Below are 24,026 nucleotides of genomic sequence, written 5' to 3' on the forward strand. Positions count from 1 at the left end.
ACGAATGGAGAGTAAGGCCTTGTCAATCAAGCATGACCTATGAGCTGGACTCGATCGGTCGCTTTCACTTCCTTCTTTTGGATCTGTGGATTCCCCTTATGACACACATTGCTTCTCCTTATGGCATCCACAACATTTGAAACGTCAAAACAGGAAACTTGCTTCACTCCATTTAAGGTAAAATAACATAGTATGACAATAACATAATAACAGATGCTCGCTGCATCTCATGTTTTGTAGCCCCACTGGCATACAGCCATTATTTATGTACTCTATAACCATTATGAATTGCTGAAATGCTGACTGGGTGGTACAGAAAGTAATGGTTCTGATCAGTTTGGAAATTTATAAAGAAATGATTGGCTGAATGTTCTGACAAGCACTTTATTTGAAACATACAGACGCACTTTAGACAGATGGAACGACACATAAACCTATTCCAGCTGCTTGTCTCTGAACAAGCATAATGGTACCAAACCTCACAGCCTCAAGGGAAACGTTTACATGCACAAAATATTCTGCTTTTTGCCCTTATTCCTAAAAAGACAATGCTCCTACTAAGCTGTTTACACGGTCAATGAAAATGAATATTCCGCTAATATTTCCGTTTACATGCAGCCGTTTGATCACGTGTGAGGGAAAAATGGGAGATGGACAGGCGGTTCGGTGCGGCGTCTGCAGTTATGCGGGCGCCGTAACGGACCGTCGTGGTGAAGAGGGAGCTGAGCCGTGAGGCAAAGCTCTTGATTTACCGGTTCATCTACGTCCCAACCCTCGCCTATGGTCATGAGCTTTGGGTATAGTGACCGAAAGAATGAGATTGCGGATAGAAGCGGCTGAGATGAGCTTCCTCTTTCGTAGGGTGGCTGAGCTCTGCCTTAGAGATAGGGTGAGGATCTCAGACATCCAGAGGGAGCTCGGAGTAGAGCCGCTGCTCCTTTGCGTCGAAATGGGCCCTGCTGAGGTGGTTCGGGCATCTGATCAGGATGCCTCCTGGACGCCTCCATTTGGAGGTTATCCGGGCAAGTCCAATTGGTAAGAGGCCCCGGGGTAGACCCAGAACACGCTAGAGAGATTATATATCTCGTCTGGCATGGGAATGCCTCGGGATGGATGGATGCAGCCGTGCAAACGCCGATGAACGCAAGGTGGACTTGTTGGACCGTGCGAACACAGCTTCCATCTTTCATTCCTTCAACCACCTTCTTGAAAAGGTCTGCGTTGCGATATTTGTGCATATCCAAAAACCTGATGATATCCAAGTCTTTCATAATGTTTTAAAGAAACCAGAAATGTAAACAACTGTAAACTTGCAAGAGGCCTGTGTGTGTGTCGCAAACTGCCGAATTGAGACGCATATTGTAAATGATCTGTATATATATGTCCAAAGAATGCTCTTAAAACCTGAATAATATCAGCATATCACACTTGTCTTAATCTGAAAATGCTCCAATGCTCGGAATAAGGCCCAATTCAGACTATCCAAACGGAATATGCTGTTCACATGACCCGTATCACATTCAGAATTCTTCTTCTTTGTATGGATTTATGCTCTAATGACTGTATTATTGGGATCACAGGAAATGATTCACAGCAGACATTTGCATGTGTGTCAAGTCTTTGTGTAGTAGGGGATGTTATTCAGATATTACACTGTATTATCCACTCAATAATTGGGCCTCCATCTCTAAAAAGATCATAATATCTGTTTCCTGTCTGAGTCATGATCCGTCCACATACTGTACACACACACACACACACACACACACACACAGATGAGCTCAGAACAGCATCCAAACAACATCTCTTACAAACACACACTGCGTTCCTCTCCCTGTATCTCCACCTTTATCACTCGCTCACGTTTTACAGTCATTAAGTCATCTCTCTATCGCTTCCTTGTTTTCCTTCCTGTGCTCCTCTGTCCTCATTTTCATCATCTGTCCTTTCCTCATCATCTTCCCTCTAAAGCTTGGTCATTATAGTCATTTTGATGTTTTTTTTTTAATGATCTTCAGGACAACATTTTTGTGATTGTTCCTCCAGGAAATTCAAACAATTACTAATAATGACTTTCACATTATTTGCCCAAAGTCTGCCTTGCTCTATCTGTTTTTTTCCTTCTTTGGTCCCTAATCAGAGCAACTCCAGTGGAATAACAAGGTCTAAAGCCCTGCTAGTTGCCCATAAAGACAGAAATGTTCATTACAGAATCAGACGCCGAGGGGTATACTGACCAAGCTGCGGTATTTAAACAGTTGGGAGTGAGTTTGTCAAAGCTGACCCATCACAGTTTTGGTCTCCATGTGGTATTTCCATAGCCATAACCCTGACGTGTGGTTACACTACGGTGTGGCTACAGCAACTATGTTTGTAGGTTCATTTATTATTCTTTGTTACTGAATGTTTGCCTTCCTGTTTTTTAATAATACTCCCAAATTTTGAGAGGCCTGAACATGAATTTATTACTCAGTTCATTTAATGGTGCTTTGCTGCTGTGTGACATCTTCATACAGACACCAAACCACCCTCAGCTGATGGCATTCAGCGAGTGTGAATGCTCTGAGGAAAGATGGCTTTGCTGCCTTTTGCGAGCTCAGTCATCTCAGGAATGTCCAACAGGAACCAGAAGGCCCAGGATCCCCTTCGCCTCTCCTCCACTGTCACCCAGCCCACAAAGACCTGCGCAGGTCCCTGTCCATCCATCCGCCCTTCCATCCTCTCATACGTCATCCATCCGTCCATCCACCTGTCAGGCCGTGGCGGGACCCAGCGCGGCCGACAGACGTGAGCCGCCGTCAGGTTGAGTCTTCTCTTACGAGGGCCCCTCTCGGAGCTGTCCAAGGGCCCCGTAGGAGCCTGGAGTGCCGCGCCAGCTCAATCTTAGTAGTGGACAAAGTGAAGAGAGCGGGAGCTGTCCCATCAGTCTCCATTATGGGACGGCGTTGTTGCTCCGCTGTCGTGTTCCTGTGGTACTCCAAGGGAGATGCTGTCTCATACATCATCAGGGAACAAAGGGCCTGGCCGGGGGGGAGGCTGGGGAGAGGAGGTGGGAGGAGGTGGGTCCTTCCTGCCCCTGAGACACACACACACACACACACACACACACACACACACACACACACACACACACACACACACACACACACACATACACACACACACTGCAACCCCCTCCTTAAGTTTCTACAATCATCAGCCCTCCACTGGGGGAGACTTCTGCTCAACTTGAGCTTTGTTTCAAGATTATCTTCTAAAATAAGATATTTTACAACAGTAAGATAAAGGCCAACTGTGCAAGCATGAATATCAAAACACATCAGTATGTATGGGGTTAAAGCAGTGGCTTTCAACCTTTTTTGTGCTGTAGAACCTTAAATTGATACACACTAGGTCACAGACCCCCATTTGATAATATTTCGCTTCAGTGACCTCCGTCTGAAAAGATTTGGGTTGTTAGTTATGATTAAAAAATAAGAATTCTATCGTTGTCAACTACAGGTGAGGAGATAAACAAGGAGGAACTTCTATAGTGAATTAAACAGTGAAAATAAATGATTCCCCATTTTTTTCTGGGGACCCCCTGGAACTCCCTGAAGGACCCTTGGGGGTCCCCCGGACCCTTGGTTGAGAACCACTGGATTATTCTCAGCTGGCAAAATAAGTTTCAGGTAAATCTTATAGGTGGAACCCTCAGAATCTGACTGAAGATTTTTACTGAATATTTACAATCAGGTTTAAGGTAATATACAGCGAATGTTTTGTAAAAACTGTATTTTAAGTATTACCTCTTTAACCAGCTACATGTTTGATGTTCAGTAAAACACAGAACACACACAGAGGACACAGAGTGTAAAGACGATGTTCACTCCAGTGCATGGAGTTGCCATCATGATGAGTTTTGACAAGAGCTGTCAATCGATTTTATCGCGATTAATCGCAAATTAATTGCACATTTTTTATCCTTTCAAAATGTACCTTAAAGGGAGATTTGTCAAGTATTTAATACTCTTATCAACATGGGAGTGGGCATGGTTATCATACGGTGGGCATGTCTGTAAAGGGGAGACTCGTGGGTACCCATAGAACCCATTTTCATTCACATGTCTTGAGGTCAGAGGTCAAGGGACCTCTTTGAAAATGGCCGTGACAGTTTTTCCTTCCATATATTATTTAGCCACCTTTGCGACAAGCTAGTATGACATGGTTGGTACCAATGGATTCACTCTAGCTTTAAAACTGAGCCCGCTACAACCTAAAAATCACAAGTTGCGTTAATGTGTTAAAGAAATGAATGGCGTTAAAACAAATTTGCGTTATTATTGCGTTAACTTTGACAGCCCTGGTTTTGACCAACAACACAATGATAACAGTTTACTGACAAATCAGCTGCAGACCCAGTTTTCAAAAGGCAACTAACAGAGTGGAACTCAGATCATCCTCCAGCGTGTTACACCGACAAACACCCGACCAGATGTGTTCATCAGCGGCAGCAGCAGCAACACACTGGTTTTCATGTGCACCGGTGACGCTACCATTTAAACAGACTGGGTGTTTAACCAGGCTGTGAGTCATCAACTGTGCATGGCGCATGGAGGATCCAAAGACAGCACAGCCTGTAGCAGGAGGTGTTCCACGACCATCCAGTGTATTACTCAGCAATTATGTGCTTGCTCTACCATGACCATAATTATTCCACTGCAATCTGATAAAAATACAGAAAAACATTTTGTAGTTCATGCAACAAAAATCCCATAAACTCCAACCAACCGATTCTGTTGCTCAAAAATTATGCGAGAGGTCAAGGGGTCAAGGATGATCACTTTTTGTAGCCACTGTGTATATTAAGCATTCCAGATGTGTTATTTCAAATGTACAGTATTTGTAGCTAGTGCTCTTTGTGTCATTTAGCAGAGAAGGACAGATGTAGCGGGTCTGTGATAGAGAAGAGCCTCTGGCTGCTGAATGTGACGAGCAGAACATTAGCATAGCAATGGGCAGCTCTGCTGTCACTACAGTAGCTCCAATCAGCCCTCCCCCATTCACCGCTGACAGTGAAATAGGCAGAGCATTTCCAAAATCAGCTGGCTAAATTTGGCTTTCCGTCCACACTGTGCCAGCGCTTTTGTCTCTTAGAAATTCAGCTTTTACAAAACAGTCTCAAGATCGACTTGAAACTATAGCGATTGAGGTCATAAACTCATGTTTACAATGTTTACTGAGGTAGTAAATCAAGTGAGAAGTAGGCTCATTTTCTCGTAGACTTCTATACAAACAGACTACTTTTAGCAACCAGAGGAGTCGCCCCCTGTTGGCTATTAGAAAGAATGCAGGTATGGCTTCACTTCTCAGACCCAGAGGTTGCCACCTGTTCACTCGCTCTGCTCAAACACAAAACTTTCTCCCAGGAGACCGCTGTTTGTGTCCCGTGTGAAACCAAAAGTCAACGTCCCTAGTTAAAATAACGTAACAAACGTAGTCCTTTTAAGCCAAATCATGATGTTTTTTACCAAACCTAACCCAGTAGTTTTGTTGCTTAACACTAGCGAAGTAGTTTTGTTTAAATTTACAAAGTTTTAACGTGTTTAAAACGGTTTGAAACTGCAACCTTATGTTTCGAGGGAAATACATTTCGAGAATGCAGTTTAGTTGTATGGAAACGTAATTTTGTAGGAGACAGGGTTGGACCTGGAAGACTTATTCAAACATGAGGCTGACCTCAAATTGCCAGCAGGCAAAGAAGGGCATGTGTGAAAAGGGCTATAGCTAGATATGGCCCAGAAGTATTAAAAAGTGCAGTTCAGTACAACACAACACTGCAGGCAAACAGCACACACTGACATGAGACACACTGGAGTCAGACCGTTTACACAAAGGTAATAGTTTCTATCAAAGCAGCAACAGCAGTGACAAATGGGCTGGTTCCGCCCCATTGTTTTACACTTTACTCATGCTCCTCTGAGCCCTGATTGATAGAGATGCACTTGATTTGATCATCAGCTCTGGATGTGGAGATGGTTTTCCACAAGCCAGTGTTTCCCTCAGGAGTGTGTATCAGAAGAGCCAACAACGCAGCATCATTATACAGGACAAATAAGAGTAATAAACAAAGAACTATCAATCGAATCATTAGCACACGCTCTTTTTCAGCATCAGCCTGATGTGTCTGCACACAGCCCTCTACTAAGTGTTAATATATAGAGTGCTGCAGGGATGATGTATTTTTGTAGGCCAACCAGGAAGTGAACACCGCCCTGATTCCCTCAACAAAAAGCCAATGGGATTATTCCATTGGGTTTTGGATTATTACAGAAAATAAACTCGGGGGCAAACAAATGTTTATGATACTTACATGTTTTGCTCAGCAAGATAATCTCCACAAATGAACACCAGTTTTATGATTTTTTAAGTGTAAATGCAGTCCCTAGAAGTAAAGAAAGTTCAACTTTGTAACGATATTTATCCCCTTTTATCAACGGATTCATTACAATCTCAAGATTCTTATGCCATATTTCCACTATCTTAAAAACTTTTTTTTCAATGTGCTACTGTTACTGGTACATTCTGGTCAGATTTAATTCTGTTTTTGTCTCACAATCAAGGTCAATATGGTAGCTATATTATAACCAGTTTACGAGGCTATACGTCAATCCTGTATGCACAAAAATAACACAGAGAACCTCCAGACAGGGCGCGTTTGGCGAGCGCACAACAAAAAAAGGGGTTGGATGGGCACCAGATAAAAATCTTGCCTATAGGGCACCAAATTGGTCAGTGGGTTACTCACTTTCTGAGTCTCCATGTTCCAAAAGTGACCCTGCAGGTCAGGCTGCATGTTTATCGTGTCTTGTCACGAGCAGCTAATGTTTAAAATTTTACATTACAAATGGAATTGAACGGTAAGAATTATCTAAAACAAACTCAAATTTCAAAGTTACGATAATTTATTGATTTATTCAACAGTTGATTGATTTACTTATACTGTATGTTTGCCACTATTTATTCACATGATCATTTATTTCAGAATATCTGAGGTCCATGTGTGCGCTCAAATTATCACATAAATCAAAATGATAAAAAATAAATAAACAATTAGAAATATTTTAATAAATATACAAGTACGTTACTTATTAACAGAATTAATTAATTCAAAAGAAATGAAATGTAACTGAAAATAATAAAAATAAGGAAAATATTGAACTCCAATATAAAAGTAATACAAATCTCCAAAAATGTAAATGAGACACTAATATACCACAGTGTGTTTACAAAGTGTGTGTGTGTGTGTGTGTGTGTGTGTGTGTGTGTATGTGTGTAGTATACCCTTGGCTGTCATCATTCCTAATCCAGAGATCTCAGCTGGGTGGTCAGGGTCTGCAGCCCAACCATGAAAGACACAGTGTGTGTGTGTGTGTGTGTGTGTGTGTGTGTGTGTGAGAGAGTGTTTGCGTGTGTGTGTGTGTGTGTGTGTGTGTGTGTGTGTGTGTGTGTGTGTGTGTGTGTGTGTGTGTGTGTGCATGTGTGTGTGTGAAAGAGAGAGTGATGAATGACATAGTAAAAAGTCCAGCCAACTCGGTGCAGTAACACACAGCATGGTTGGATCAGTTCATCTGGATGTGATGAGACCAATTGAAACAGAGCATCAATTTCTCTCAAAGTTACGCTCACTCTTAAAAAAAGTCTATACACATTTTCCCTTGAGTAAATAGAAATTTGCATTTTGGATTGTGTTTAAAGGTTGACTTTGGTATTCTTCAACCTTGACCCTATTTTCCAATGTTTTTGCGTCTAAGTGACTAATGGGGAAACAATTTCTGAAACTGGTCTAGTACTGAGGGAGAGCGCTGTAGACGGCAGCCACAAAATTAAGCGAACAGTGTCAGTGTAACATTACGTTTACTAAAAGTGCTTGTTTCTGCCACTGACAGGCTCTGATTGTTATAATAAGTGTCTGACAACATTATGGAAAGAGACCCTACAGAGAAATAAAACCTTTTTCTTACCTTTCTCTTAATCCGGTCTGCTTGTTATTGTGTCCAATAGGAGAAGTCTGGTTGTGTTATCTGAATATCCGTATACTCTGGCTCAAATAAATACGGACGGCCATCGAATTAAAATACACCATCCACATTGTGGAAATCATCAGCTACATAGGGAGGATGTCGGTGTGGATGGGAGGATCAAATAATACCAGACTTTCGCCCAGGGAACCGGCATATTGCAGCCTGTGAGCAGCTGCCGACTACAGCGCTCTCCCTCAATACTGGACCAGATGTTTTCAGAAATTGTTGTCCATATTTGTCAGTTAGACACCAAAATATGGGAAAATGGGGTCCAGTTAAAAAAAATACCAAAGTTACCCTTAAATGTCATACATATGTAAATGCAGTGAACATTTGGTGCTATAATACATTTTGTTTTTGATGTGTATATGAATATGTAGTGTGAGACTCCACTGAGAGCAATGCTTTCAATAGTCCATTTACCACTGGACAAAAAACCCACTAACACCCACTAACATCTGGCTTTTGTCTTTAGTGGGGAAAGGTGTCAATCAGCATTCATTCCCGGGACAAATGACTCACGGTAATTTATCAGCTCCAGCTCCGATCGGCAGTGATTGAAACCTGACATGACATGGGTGGACAGGCTAATTTTTGTCCCGTTTCCGGCATTATGCTCTGTGTCACACAAGTGAATATATAATAAATAAAATTATTGTCATGGCCATGTCATGTGTTCCCTCGCTAAAAAGTAGCCCAACTTTGGAGCGTTATTTAGCCTGACTCACAAGTCCCGACTCACAAGTTTAAGAGGTTAAAATATCTGCTGTGCAAAAGGTCTATTCAGCTTTAGTTTCAGTCCTCCTTCTTACTTTACTTTACTTTACTTTACTTTACTTTACAAGGCTTTTAGGTGGAGGGAGGCCTTAGTCCTCATAGTAATTTGTGAATTAACACATTTTACACATCATGAGAAGGTATGTGGGAGCTTTAAGAGGCCTTTCTTATGAATAAATACTGATTGACATGGAAATATACAGTAAATTATATATTATGACGAACGCAAAATGTGTGTGCATCAAGAGCCCACCAAGAACACCTTTCTATAGAATGCATTATTACATGATTCTGATGAGGTTGGGACGTGTAGGCTCGCAGTCTGCTGACGGACCTACAAAAAATCCCCAGAAAACCTGAAGAAAGCAGCTTTTTGATGGAAAAGAACAAACATTAGCATTGCGTCGTCTCTTACCCGATTCCACTCAAGTTATGCAGACATTTTTTCCGGCAAGCTAATGAATTTTCATCTTTGGCCCGGGTTGTTAAGCGTTCTTTGACGGACAACAGAGTTGGCTTCATTCTCAATGATGGCCTGATTCAATGAGGCCACGGGGGGCAACAAATAAAAGACTCCTCATGTTCTCAACCGTGGAACACTTTGCGAAAATAATGACAACTCTGATGACAGAGAACAGGCGGCGTATTGACTGAACACAAAGGCCACGTTGACTGGTCGCACTAAGTGATCCATAAGCAGCTGTTATCATTGTCTCATTGTCTCAATATGCTGATTCCAGAGGACAGAGGAATGTGTGTGTGAATATATCTGTGTGTGTCTGTGTGTGTGTGTGTGTGTGAATATGTGTGTGTGTGTGTGTGTGTGTGTGTGTGTGTGTGCGCGCAAAAGCTTGTTCAGTCACACTTGTATATTAATGCATACTTGAATGATAGTGCACATACAGTATGCACTTGTGCTGTGCTTCCACCTGTCTGTTTACATATAAACATTAAATGTGTGTCAAATGTGCATGTCTATGTGTGTGTGTGTGTGTGTGTATGTGTATGTGTGTGTTTATTGCTATGCAAATTGTGGACAGCCAGAGGATCACTTGTTCCATTCAGAGTTCCTTGGCTGCAGCTCTGAGGACAGCGTCGTCAAGCTTGTTTGACTTCTCTGCAATGTCAGTCATGCACATTTTAAACAGCCGGGGAATAATGTTGGCTTTATGTCCGAGGATCGGCAGCAAATGCAAATACGAGATCTCAGACAAACAGGGGTCTTTGCAACTTTGTCCTCAGTGAACGCATGATTCAAACAATATTGTTTTATGCAACTTAAACTCAGGATGGTGGGATGCCCTTTCAGCAGATAGCGCCAGCAAAGTTAGGACTGCATATCTTAGGACAATCACTCCCAATTCGACAAATTCCCCACGCTGGGTCAGTGCCCCTCGGCGTCTGATACCGAGGCCATTTGGTGTCTGTATGAGACGCACTGAGCGTTCAACTAACTCCAATATAAAGGCCGAGACACACCAAACCGACATCAAAGAACTATTAGCGATGAAGGCCGACTGTTCCGTCACCTCACGTCGCCTTTGTCTTGGGAAGTTGTACTTGAACACACCGCAAAGACTACATCCGACAGCTAGTTAGTACATACGTTTTGCACTGCGTGAGATGAAATAACTGTCCACACCAGCAGGCGGCGCAAGCCTGTATTCATCATTCAGCCGTTGTTGTGATACGTACATGAAATAAAGCAGCGTCTGCTGACCATTTTCGCACCATTCTCCCTCACCACTTAACTTCATTCCAGATGTTCATGTTGCTGTGAAAATATCCGTGTGTTGGAAGGATCAGATGAAGATGAAGATGAAAAATGAGAAGAGCCTTCTGTGTCTGTCCTCTTGACTTTACTCGTTGGCTTGCTTTCCTCACTTCCGTTTCTCTTCTCATGCACTGATTCGTTTAAGCTGAACAGCCAATCAGAGTGATTTTGCTGAAAATCCTCCAACACGGGCAGACTAGAGGTGACGGTGAGGGACACCCCACAAAAACTAGGCTGACAGACGCTCACCGACGGCCCCAAACTGTGTCAGGACCTTTAGGCAGTCAGAGCAACTGATGTAGTATAAAGACCAAAAACAACATGGTTAGGACAAACAAACACAGGAGACTGCTGTTCGTGTCCAGTGTGAAACCAAGTAAACGCTGACTTATTTTACCTTACTTGTGTTACGTAACTTCCGTACTTTACAAATGCCATGTACGTAAGTTACGTAACAAGTGTAACCTACTTAATTTACATAACAAAATTACTTCCATTAACCCAAACCATGATCTTTTCCTAAGCTTAACCGAGCAGGTTTGTTGCCTAAACCTAACCAAGTAAACCTAAAAACTAACTTATTTTGTTATTTAAAAGCTTTTATTGTGAAGCTGCAAAATCAGGAAAAGTTGTGTTTTCATCAGCAACAACCAAACACACCTCCTATACAGCTGAAAGGGAAACAGTAAAATAAAGCAGATATCTGAAAGTACAAACAGGAAGTCAGGGAGGAGTGAAACTCTCGCAACACACAGTTGTTTGAGAGGGAAAGGGGGGGGGTCGTCACCAAGCCAACAGGAAGTGTGCCAGGCTTTGAAGCAAATTCTTGTAGTGGCCAAACGGCGGTACTACAACTTCTGTGTCCGTTACGTGGTGCCGTTGGGCCCAAAAATATTTTTTCCCATAGACTTACATCGGGAAAGATACGTCTGTAACTCATCAACTTCCCACAACCAACATTTGAATAGCCCTTATATAAATCATTAGGTCCTAAAAGTTGTAAAATGCATTGATTGCCGAATCCAGAGTTATTTCCAGGGAGATGGGGTTAAAGGAAAATGCTAGTGCGCCTGCTCTATGGGCCAAATGGATGCGGAAGATCGCCAGATGATCCGGGTACTTTACCACTTGGCAATCGAGCCATTTTGGCTTCATGAACCACTGAGCAACTCTCATAGGAATGAACGGGAGCCCGCCTCCAATGCTGTATCCAGTTCTCTTTATACATCCATGGTTGTCACAGGTTGGCTGCGGTTGTGCGAGATGTCACCACAACCTACTTGGAGGCATGTCGGTCACATTTCGGCTTGACTCCAGAGATGGTCCATCTTGGGTGCGACTCGGTACAACTCAGCGCACTAAAACTGGTAATGGAATAGGTAAATCAGCGCCACATGATTTGAGTTATTGTGGCCAAAAGTGACAATGGAAAAGCCCCACAAGAAACGTTTCCTTGGCTAAAGCTCCAATCTGTGGAGAGAGCGAATAAAGAACTGAACAAATGAGTTAGTTCATATACGACCTGTCTGTCTGACCCTCTGGGATTTCAAATGGATTAAATTAGTTTATCACATGCCTTATCTAATGACGACATGTCTCTAAGCAACATGGTCTCATCTTCTAGAGCAATGACACTGTGCATGTGTCAACCACACGGAAGTGTGTGTGTGTGTGTGGGTGTGTGTGTGTGTGTGTGTGTGAACTGGCCTAATTTTTCTCAAGAGGATATAGCTTGCTTTGTGTCTCTCTCACTCGTCATACATAATGCAACAGGCACACAAATGCACTGAGTTACCCTCACAAAAAATACACACAAGTAAAGAGGTACTCCAACGTAAACCCACCCACAGCTGTGTCAACTGTTCAATTGGACTGCATGTGAACAAACAAACACACACACGATCAGTAAAGTACATTTTGCTCAGAGAGTGTTTGTGTTGCTGGTGACTCAGCCCTGTGCTTTGTTGTTGGGTTAACCATACTCACTTCCTTCTGTTCCAGAAGGCAGAGACAGGCGGAGAACACTACTGTAGTCTGATAGGTCAACAGCTTTTTGGCTTACCCATAAATGGCAATTGGACCTTGTTATTCTTCTCTCTACTGAAAGCCAGTGAGGCTTAGAACAACATCGTCAGGGTCCTGTGCAGTGCTCTGTGCCCTTAAGGCCCAGACACGCCAACCCGACATCAAAGAACTAGCTGCACCGAAGGCCGACCGTTGAGTCGCCTCACGTCGCCTTTATCTTGGCCAAAAAGTTGCACTCAAACACACCGCAAAGACTCGTACGTTCTGCGCCTGCGTGAGAGGAAATAACTCTCCACACCGGCAGGTTCGTCATTAAAAAAAGGGAAACAGGAAGACTGAGAACGGCAGATATACAAGCTGTTGTTGTCATTCGTACATGAAACAAGTGGCTTTGGAGGGAGGCCTGAAGGGACGGGCTGTCAGTGTTGTCAACTTGGAGACTTCCTCGTTAGATTTGGTGACTTTTGGAGCTAGTGCTGCTAGATGCAACAATGGGCTGGGTTTTTTTGTTGGATCATTTTTAAAATTGAGCGTACTCTTGCTAGGTTCTTCAAATTACTAACCCTAGCCAACCACATATGGAAGGGAAACAGTACTCGACACAACACCGGCTCTGTGAAGAGGACCCGCTCCCTACATAGATATGAACGGCTCATTCTAAGCAATGAAAACACAACAATTCTTATTTTCATGTGATTATACACTAAAAAAATATTGTATTCCATTTCTGCCAATACATCCCCCCTAATTGTTACACACTGGTCCTTTAATCACACAGAAAACATTCATAGGAATTATTTTTTCTAGTGGTCATGGGTCACTTTGGAAGGCACTGACAACTGTTCTGTCATCCAGCTGATGGGGTGACAGAACCAATGACTAGAACTATATGAAAATAAAACCCAAGTTGTAATAGTTTTCTGTTAAGGAACAAACTGGTGCTAATCTTTCACATTACTCCTTGATTAAACATACCTCTGTGCTTTCTGCAGCTATGAAACCTGAATGTACTGTAACCGGGAATGCACCAATTTATCAGCTGGACATTGGCATATCGGAAAATAAGATGACATCCACTGATGGCAGGGGCTGACGTTTATGTGTTGTGCTGCATTCGTTTTGTGCTGGCTAAATGTTGTGTTGTTAGCTGCTGATTTAATTACATTTAATTTATATTTCACAAAATGTTGGGCTTTGTAAGCACTGAAAAATAAGTTGTTTCATATATTTGTATGATTTAATTTGTGCACATTCAAGATATGAATGAAGGGCTGTATGACTTTAAGAGCGAAGACAGTTCAGTTACTTTTTTATAATGAAGATGTCTTTGTTTCCCTGGCACCAAAGGGGGGAATAAACAACAACAAAATAAACAACAGAACATCGGTATCAGTCCATAATTTTGCAATCGGTGCAGTAACCATGTAACACTACAATGTTACAATAGAATGCACAGGGTGTGACAGCTGAATCTGAAACTCATTGTAACATTGAACGCTGCTCTAATCTCTTATAATGATGCTCTGTGGAACAATAATGCCACTTGATCTCTCACTATTGCTGTGCGAAACATTTCAATTCATAGTGTTTGCATTCTGCAACTGCAATCGTTGTAACCACAGTCCACAAAAATATGTATTATAACACATATCATTTTAAAATGGCTTTCATGATGGTGTTATTTATTTATTGTTATATTTTGTCTATTTATTTTATTTAATAATAGTCTTATTCATTTGATGTATTAAATTTAGGGCAGTCAAAGTTAACGTGATAATAACGCGTTAACGTAAATACGTTTTAACACCACTAATTTCTTTAACGCATTAATGCAATCGAAGTTTCGTAGGTTGTAGCGGGCTCAGTTTTAACGCTAGTGAAAATACTGACATCACATACCCACTTTATGATAATCACATGCAGTTTGGGGCAAGTCATAGTCAAGTCAGCACACTGACACACTGGCAGCTGTTGTTGCCTGTTGGGCTGCAGTTTGCCATGTTATGATATGAGCATATTTTTTATGCTAAATGCAGTACCTGTGAGGTTTTCTAGACAATATTTGTCATTGTTTTGTGTTGTTAATTGATTTCCGATAATAGATATATACATACATTTGTATAAAGCAAGTGTAAGAGCCAATTATGCACATATTTATATTTGGTAAAATTGTTTATATTACATATTACAGATGTTCTAGTTTATACAACAGTTTTTGTATAGTTTAAATAGCCACCAGGTAGGATTATGATGTTTACCATTTACTTGTCATAGTGCTAGAATAGACAATTTATTATTTACGAGAGGATATAGTGCTGTAAGGCAGTTTGTCAGTAAGAAGGAGGCCTTTGGAAGATGCTGTGAGGGCTGCGTAGGTGTGGATCGCAACAAATTTTTGACCGTGTTATACACTGTGTTATACTCCGTGTCGTAGCATGTTATAGCGTACAGTGAAAGTGTGATAAGTTAACGTTTAACGTATTGAACATCAAGTCGGTAGTGGACCGGGCGAGATGTAACTTGGATGTTAATGTTGCTAATGTTGTTAATTTATTTCCAATAATAAATATGGACCTACATTTGCATAAAGCATATTTGATCATTAAATATTTGACAAAATTTCCCTTTTTAAGTTACATTTTGAATAGATCGAAAAATGGGCAATTAATTTGCGAATAATCCCGATTAACTAAATAAATATTAATATAATATAATATAAATATTTGTGTTATTATTATATGTTATTATATATTATTATTATGTATAGTGCAGGTTCACAACAGCTACAGTAGGGGCCTCTACGGGTGCCTTACGCTCCTAGCAGAACCAAACATGAATGAAAAAGCATCTGTGGTCTCAAATCCTGATTTTGATGGAAAAATCCCTGAGCAACAGGAAAGTGAGGAGTCTGCATTAAGAGGCAGTGACTGAGGATGTGATGTTAAAAGGGAGGGCAGCGGAAAGTTCAATGGCCTGACCGGCCTTTCCCTCTGCAACTCTGTTCCATCCCTAGGATATATGGGAAATGTAGTCTCACTGGAATGCAAGCTATCTTAGTTCTTGACTGTTTTTGGTCTGTTATAGTAGGCCTTTGACTCAAATCTTACACGTGTTGCTGCTAAATATAATCTCACTATGCAGTGCTCGACTGTTTACATGTTTCCGAACGTTTACATGTAAATGTGCAATAACACGTTGGTCACTTTTGTGTCACTTTCGCAATGTAAATACTGTAAATCTACTGTTACGTATATGTGCAATAACATGCTGATCACTCTGTGCAATAATTATATGATGTCGTGCAATAATTATATAATTATCTGACGGACACTTTGTGCAATAATCTGGCAAAACTGTAATCTGGCAAAACTGTCATCTCATCAATATACATATTGTATTTTTATATTTTATTTTGTATTATCTTTTATATATTTATTATGTTATGAATAACTGTTTTTTATTTACATTTTAATTTTTATTTATCATTGTTAAGTGTTATTGATAGGTTTATGGTACGACGGTACGACAGAGTATTAGGGCCATATTGAGGGGAAAAAATTCATCTGAGATTTCGAGAATAAAGTCATAATATTATAAAGTAGTAATTTTCCGTGTTATTTTCTTTTTTCTCGTAAAGTTATGACTTTATACTCATATTACAACTTTTTTTTCTTGTAAAGTTATGACTTTATTCTCGTAATATTACGACTTTTTTTCTTGTAAAGTTCTGACTTTATTCTCGTAATGTTACGACTTTTTTCTCGTAATATTATGACTTTATTCTTAAAATCTCCGATTTTTTTTCCCTCAATGTGGCCCTAATATTCCGTAGTACATTTGCCTTTGGGCCCTCACTGCATTAGACTTATATACTATATACTTAGACAATAAACTGTGTTACTTTCATTACAATGCTCAAATGTTTTGCGGCTCCAGACAGATTCCTTTTTTTAAATTTTTGCCTAAAATGGCTCTTTTGACAGTAAAGGTTGCTGACTCCTGTACTACACAATGACAATAAAGGGCTTGAATCTTGAATCTTACATTTTGTAAGAAAACTCCATATCCCATGATCCTTGGTACCAGTGAATTCCTTAGGTTTTTATAGTTTCAAATGATGTCAGTATCTTCACTCTACCTTTAAAACTGAGCCCACTACAACCTAAAAATCGCGAGTTGCGTTAATGAGTTAAAGAAATTAGTAGCGTTAAAACAAATTTGCGTTACTGTGTTATTATCGCGTTAACGTTGACAGCCCTGGTACTGAAACAAAGACACCTTCTCCAGACCTCATGAACTACTCTTAATTGCCGTAGATACAGTCTGGCCTTAAATTGCTTATAAATTAATATAACTAAATCAAAGTTTCACCTGCAGCGGTGATGTCCAGGAACACATGATTCTGTATGGTTGTCATGTTTCTCTTTTTTTATTGTATTATCTCTTTTAGTACCTAATAATAACACGTTAGTCACTTTTGCACTGTAAATACTGTAAATCTACTGTTACGGATATGTGCAATAACATGCTGATATAATTATATGATGCTGTGCAATAATTATATAATTATCTGACGGACACTTTGTGCAATAATCTGGCAAAACTGTATTCTGGCAAAAAGTGTCATCTTGCATAATAATGCATACAGTGCATTTTAGACTAAGCTACTGGAGTTACCCTGCACTATACTAATTTTTAACAGTCTCTTCTGCACTTTTTTAACAGTCCTGTATCACAGCTGTTACCCTGCACTATATTCAGTTTTAACAGTTTTCTTCATCTCCTTGTATTTTTATATCTGGTATATTTTTTTATACTTTGTACTTTGCACTACTAACTTTTTTACTGCCATTTTACTAACACATTTTGCACTATGGAACTGTGATGCTGGAAACTTGAATTTCCCTCGGGATCAATAAAGTTACTATCTATCTATCTATCTATCTATCTATCTATCTATCTATCTCATCAATATACATATTGTATTTTTATATTTTATATTGTATTATCTTTTATATATATTTTTAATATTTATATTGCACTATCTCTTTTTTTATTGTATTATCTATTTTAGCACCTATAGGATCGTCCCAATCTAATTTCGTTGTACTACACAATGACAATAAAGGGCTTGAATCTTGAAGTTTACATTTTTGTAAAGAAAACTCCATATCCCATGATGCTTTGGGTTTAGTGCGCAGGCTACGTGAGCAGCGGCAGGCGAGTCGGTGGAAAATGACCGGAGGGAGGCTCTTATCTGGGGGGTGGAAATTTAACATTTACCAGCATGAATTACGTTTTGTTTTTTATTAAAAACACATTTTTCTCTTTTATGAACTTTTAACCTTCCACCTCCGGAGGACATTTGGTGACATTGGAGTAATTTTGAGGCATTTTAACACTGTTTTTGTTTAGTGATACCGATAATCACCGTTAGGTCAGGATGCCGCGGGACAACAAGACTCCTCTGATCCAGAAAATAGCCAAGCAAGCTTTCATCACCTTTAAAGACTTAAAGGCGTCAAACAACGGGGATAATAAACTCGTCGAGGACCAACACAGTGAACTAATCTCACTGGTGACCGCGGTCAGAGCTGCTGACCTGAAGATAGCTTCCCGGAAACCCGCACCGGGCTCCGGAGCAGCAGCAGCAGCTCCGGTCGCCTACATGCACATCTGCGAGACGGAGGTGTTCAGCATGGGGGTGTTCCTGCTGGGCACCGGAGCCTCCATCCCGCTGCACGACCACCCGGGCATGAACGGGATGCTCAAGGTCTTTCTATTACACCATCATCATGTTTGTTTGTGGCCTTTTGTAACCCTGAAGCGACCCCCTCTCTCTGTGGTCTGGCTCTGTAGCTATAGCTAGGGAAATGCTATATACTACTTCACCCAGCAGGGTTAAAGGTCATATGGGGGTTATAACACTCCCATGTGTCATTTGAGCTGTGTGGACCTTTCTTTGCCAAAAAAGTGAGACAGTTTATAGTCAATTTAATTTTTTGTAGTTATTTTTCTGTTTCAAATATTTCATATATTAGGAAGCATGTGCAAGTCAGTGATACAGACAGACTTCTGTGGGGTTTATGTATCATGCCTCATTTTTGTCAACAAAAACAGACAATACTAGGAACTAAGGGCAAACAAAAATGGAGACAAGCAAATACAAAGAACATGTAGTTAAAGGGACTATTTGTAACTTTCAGAAATGCTTCTTAACAGCGACACCTGTGGCCGTTAAGTCAACGAAAGTCAGCGTCGGGCTCGCGCTTGCTCGCTCTCAATATACCTGAACGAGCATCGCTCAAAACAGTGAGGCGACACACGTCAGCTAAAAGCACAATATCACTCTATATTTCAGCTGCTTGGCAGTAATGTTAGCTGACCAGACGAAGGTCTCTCCATGAACATGATTTAGATTTGATCCTAGTGTTGGCTTTTCCTGCCTAAGTGCAGGGTGAAGCAGCGGGGCTCTGCAGCGTGTCTCCCTGCTCTCTCCGCCCGCAGCCGGAGAGAGCAGAGGAGACACCGGCACCCGGTCGGTAACGAGAAGACAACTCCGTAGAGCTCCGTCACTTCACAAGACACGGAAAACCTCTGTTGGTCTGGAGGAGCTGCAGCAGTTATTTCTGCACAAACGTCCCCTGTACATTCACTAGATATTCTCAGAGCTAAACTAACTCTTCTGCAGTGTGGAGTGAGCCGCGTTCACGTCTAGAGGTGGAGCGAGCTGAGCTGTCTGAGTGAAGGCGAGCAGGCAGAGGAGGAGGGTACAGCGGCTACACGCGAACGCGCATATGCGAGCGCGCATGTGTGACGACCCGCTACATTTATGCGCGTACAAAGTTACAAATAGTCCCTTTAAAGGAAAAAACAACAAAACACAAAATAAAATAAATAAATAAAACACAGACAACACCCTAAGGCACACAAATCAGGGAGACATTGGCGACATACAGTATATACATAGTTATTTTTCTGTTTCAAATACTTTTTATTAGGGAGCATGTGCAAGTCAGTGATACAGACTTCTGTTGGGTGTGTATCATGCCTCATTTTTTATATATATATTAACAAAAACAGACAATACTAGGAACTAAGGGCAAACAAAAATGGAGACAAGCAAATACATACATAGATATACTGTATATCATAATGGCTTTTTAAACTATACAAAAACTTTTGTATAAACTAGAACATCTGTAATATGTAATATAAACAATTTTACCAAATATAAATATGTGCATAATTGGCTCTTATACTTGCTTTATACAAATGTATGTATATATCTATTATTGGAAATCAATTACAACACAAAACAATGACACATATTGTCCAGAAACCCTCACAGGTACTGCATTTAGCATAATATGCTCAAATCATAACATGGCAAACTGCAGCCCAACAGGCAACAACAGCTGTCAGTGTGTCAGTGTGCTGACTTGACTATGACTTGCCCCAAACTGCATGTGATTATCATAAAGTGGGCATGTCTTGTAAAGAGGAGACTCGTGGGTACCCATAGAACCCATTTTCATTCACATATCTTGAGGTCAGAGGTCAAGGGACCCCTTTGAAAATGGCCATGACAGTTTTTAGATTAAGTTTGGAGCGTTATTTAGCCTCCTTCACGACAAGCTAGTATGACATGGTTGGTACCAGTGGATTCCTTAGGTTTTTTAGTTTCATATGATGCCAGTATTTTCACTCTAGCTTTAAAACTGAGCCCGCTACAACCTAAAAATCGCAAGTTGCGTTAATGAGTTAAAGAAATTAGTACCGTTAAAACGAATTTGCGTTACCGTGTTATTATCACGTTAACTTTGACAACCCTGGTACTGAAACAAAGATGCCTTCTCCAGAACTCATGAACTACTCTTAATTGCAGTAGATACAGTCTGGTCTTAAATTGCTTATAAATGAATACAACTAAATCAAAGTTTCACCTGCAGCGGTGATGTCCAGGAACACATGATTCTGTATGGTTGTCACCTCAAAGATAGTGAAATAAAAGGAATTCTTTCATAAAAATGTTGCCACATAATCAATATCATTTTGTGATTAATTATCTAGAGTTCTGTTTTTCAAAATCAAATCCCAGTAATTCCAAGAAAAGAGTGATATATCATTTTATCAAATCAAATCAATCAATCAAAGGTGATCTAGGTATAGTGAGAGGAGCAGATGTATTACTAATGGTGACCTTACTTAACATAACAGTGTTTTATAACAGCCACATGTACAAGTCAGTACCTTTTGAAGTCATGCCATGGCAACCTATGTACTGGCGTTATCAGTTGGATTGTCTTCTGACTGGATCCTGTCTCTTGTTCAGGTTCTCTACGGGAAGGTGAGCGTCCGCTGTTTTGACAAGCAGGAGGACAACCTGACCGCCCCGCCTCAATTCGAGCCCCAGTTGGCTCCGTTCCAGACGGCCTCCCTGCGGCGCTCCGTGCTCCGCTCGGTCACCGAGTACTCGGAGGACGGCGGGCTGTGCCTCCTCACTCCTCTGCGGGATAACCTCCACCAGATCGACGCGGTGGAGGGACCGGCCGCTTTCCTGGATATTCTGGCGCCTCCGTACAATCCCGACGACGAGCGGGACTGTCATTATTACAAAATCCTGCAAACTGTGGCGGAGGGGAAAACGGGTGAAAAGGGCAACGAGGAGCAGCAGGGAGAGGAGAAGGAGAAAGAGGAGGAGGAGGCATGGCTGCTAGAAATCCCTCAGCCGGAGGACTTCTGGTGCGGTGGGGAACCCTATCCGGGTCCTGCAGTCTCTTTCTGAAAACCTCTGATCAGAGGAACTATACTGCAGCATATGACAGTGAGAATACAGTGATATCCATCCATCTACAAGGGGAGACTTAGTGATACCGTGCTCCACGGGGAGGTCAAACACGAGGGTCATCATTACCTGGAACTCAAAAGGGATTGTGTGCCTTGCTCAGGGATACTACAGCAAGGCAGAGAACCCTCCAACAGAGTAAGGACCACTGAACTGCCTTCCACAAATCGTCAGTAATCTCGTCAGTACCGACAAAAGAGTGACACAAGGAATTCATATTCCTAATATGGTATTTTTTTCTTCGGACCATTATGTTGCCTTGTACACACATGAATGTCCTTAGATTCAAACGTTCTGTGAATGCTGGGGTCTCATTAGGATCTCTAGTCTTCAGTGAGGCCTTGAAAACCTTTTTACACATCTATTCTTTCACTGTGCTGCAGAGGACTTCCACATTGTGACGTGTCTTAATGCCAAAGCCTGTAACTCAAGACGTACCTGCCTTATTTGTGAATATGGAACGTATACTTATTATTATTATTAAGAGTGCCACTTCTATTGTACACGCTCATTTCTTCTTCCAAAGTGCACACACTACATCATATATATATATATATACTTTATTTTATGTGTTTAACTTATTCCAGATAACATGGTTCCTAAACACACAGGTCTGACTGGTTAAAGCTACTGCGAGGAACTTAATTTAATACTTCTGCCTCTATATGACCTACATAAGTTAACAAGACCATCAGTGAAAAGGTTGGACCCAATTCAATTCAATTTATTTTTATATAGCGTCAAATCATAACAGAAGTTATCTCGAGACGCTTTATATATAGAGCAGGTCTTAGACCGTACACCATAGTTTAGAGACCCAACAAGAGATCCCACCAAGCGCGCCGTTGGCCAGGAAAAACTCCCCGTTTAGCGGGAAGAAACCTGGAGCAGAACCCAGCTGCCTTCGAACTGCAGTCGAACGCTCCACGGGAGGTGGAGAGCCAACACCGTCACCACGCTGATGGAGGCCCAGGCCGTATTGCTGGGCCCGCTGGAGGGAAGGGAGGCAGAGGACTACTTCCACTTTCGTTTTTATTGGTGCTTTTCAAGGTTATACACATATCAACAACATGATGGGCATGTACACATTCAAACCCACAAACAAAGGAAACAACACAAACAGGACTCATGTTTGGGAGTTACACTTCGATCATTCCATACATTCTCATGTCATTTCCAACTCAATCAGTTGTCCTTTCTGCGTTCTTTGTCGCTGTTTTGGTTTTTGAATAATGTCCATTTCTCCCATTTGTCTTCCATCTGTGTTTCTCGCAGTCTTAACCGATGTGTCAGTTTCTCCATTATGTATATCTCCTCTACTACCCCCATCCACTGCTCGTGTGTAGGGGGATCCACACTGAATTGGTGGATGTTTGATGCATTTGATGTTTCCCCAATCCTCATCTGAAATGTTTCTGTTAAACTCTGACTCCCATCTCTCTTTTTAATATATTTAGTTGAATGTTTGCTTGCCGTCAGTTTCTGATATAGTGTTGATACGATTCTAATTTTTGTTCCTTTGTATGAACTGATTATAAACTGAATCACACCATTCACTTCCACGGAGGGATCCCTTTTTATCTCCTTCTTATAATAGTCCCTTAGTTGCATTTATCTATAAAACTCCCGCTTATCTAAATCATATTCATCTTTCATATTCTGGAAACTCTCCAGCTCCCCATCTTTCTCTAAAGTGCACCATGCTGTGACTCCCTTGTTTACCCACTGTTTGAATCCTTTATCATATCCAGATTAAACCCTGTAATTTGAATCTATGCAAGTTTTAACTTTCTTGTACGCATCCTTATCTCCGATGATGGTCTGAATAGGATATCCTCCACACTCTTTTTCCATTTCCTTCCCACTTTGCTGTGTATTCTGACTTGCACCAACATACAATATATCTTAGCTGGGCAGCATAAAAGTACTCTTTCAGTTTTGGGAGACCCATGCCCTCTTTATCCTTTGGTAGCTGGAGAGTTTCATATCTTACTCTAGGTTTTTTAACCTCCCCAGATAAACCTTGATATAGTCCTGTCCCAGGCCACAAATTGGGTTTGAGGTACCTCTGTAGGCAGGGATTGGAACAAATAGAGAAGCCTAGGTTGTATATTCATTTTGATTATCTCAATCCTTGAGTTAAGATCTTTGTTTGGGTATTCCTTTTGTAATAGTGATCCCCGAATACTTCATTTTCTTAAGATTCCAGTTGAAATGAAATGATTCCTGAACCTCTTTTGATGGGGTGTAGTTAAATGTTAGAATCTGAGTTTTTGAATCGTTTATTTTGTATCCCGAAAGATGTCCATATGGTTCTAAAAGTTTCATCAGTGCTGGAAGTGATTTATCCGGTTGTTCCAAGTAGACTATGACATCATCAGCAAAAAGCCCTATCCTATGTTCTATGCCATTAACCACCACTCCCCTCAGATCCTTGTGTTGACGCACTAGTTGATCTCTGTATTCTGAACTTGTCTGTCAGGCTGCCGTTTATTTTGATTCTAGCAGCGGGCTGTCGGTATAATGTCTTTATGCATTG

The 24,026-nt window shown here is 41.1% G+C and overlaps 1 protein-coding gene across 1 annotated transcript; it reads left to right on the plus strand.

Annotated features, from left to right (window-relative positions):
- Nucleotides 1-17,852: 17,852 nt before the first annotated feature.
- On the plus strand, nucleotides 17,853-23,262 carry adoa (2-aminoethanethiol (cysteamine) dioxygenase a). The gene is made up of 2 exons (XM_074619436.1): nucleotides 17,853-18,412; nucleotides 20,975-23,262. The coding sequence occupies exons 1-2, from the start codon at nucleotides 18,083-18,085 to the stop codon at nucleotides 21,425-21,427; spliced, it is 783 nt and encodes a 260-aa protein (XP_074475537.1). The 5' UTR covers nucleotides 17,853-18,082; the 3' UTR covers nucleotides 21,428-23,262.
- The last annotated feature ends 764 nt before the right edge of the window (nucleotides 23,263-24,026 follow it).

Source organism: Sebastes fasciatus, chromosome 20 (assembly GCF_043250625.1).
Source record: "Sebastes fasciatus isolate fSebFas1 chromosome 20, fSebFas1.pri, whole genome shotgun sequence".
Lineage (NCBI taxonomy): Eukaryota > Metazoa > Chordata > Actinopteri > Perciformes > Sebastidae > Sebastes > Sebastes fasciatus.

What these genes read in the sequence shown, in the direction of transcription:
- adoa (XM_074619436.1), top strand. Translation starts at nt 18,083, where the DNA reads ATGCCGCGGGACAACAAGACTCCTCTGATCCAGAAAATAGCCAAGCAA. An exon ending in GCATGAACGGGATGCTCAAG is followed by an intron (nt 18,413 to 20,974) that starts GTCTTTCTATTA and finishes TCTCTTGTTCAG; the next exon opens with GTTCTCTACGGGAAGGTGAG.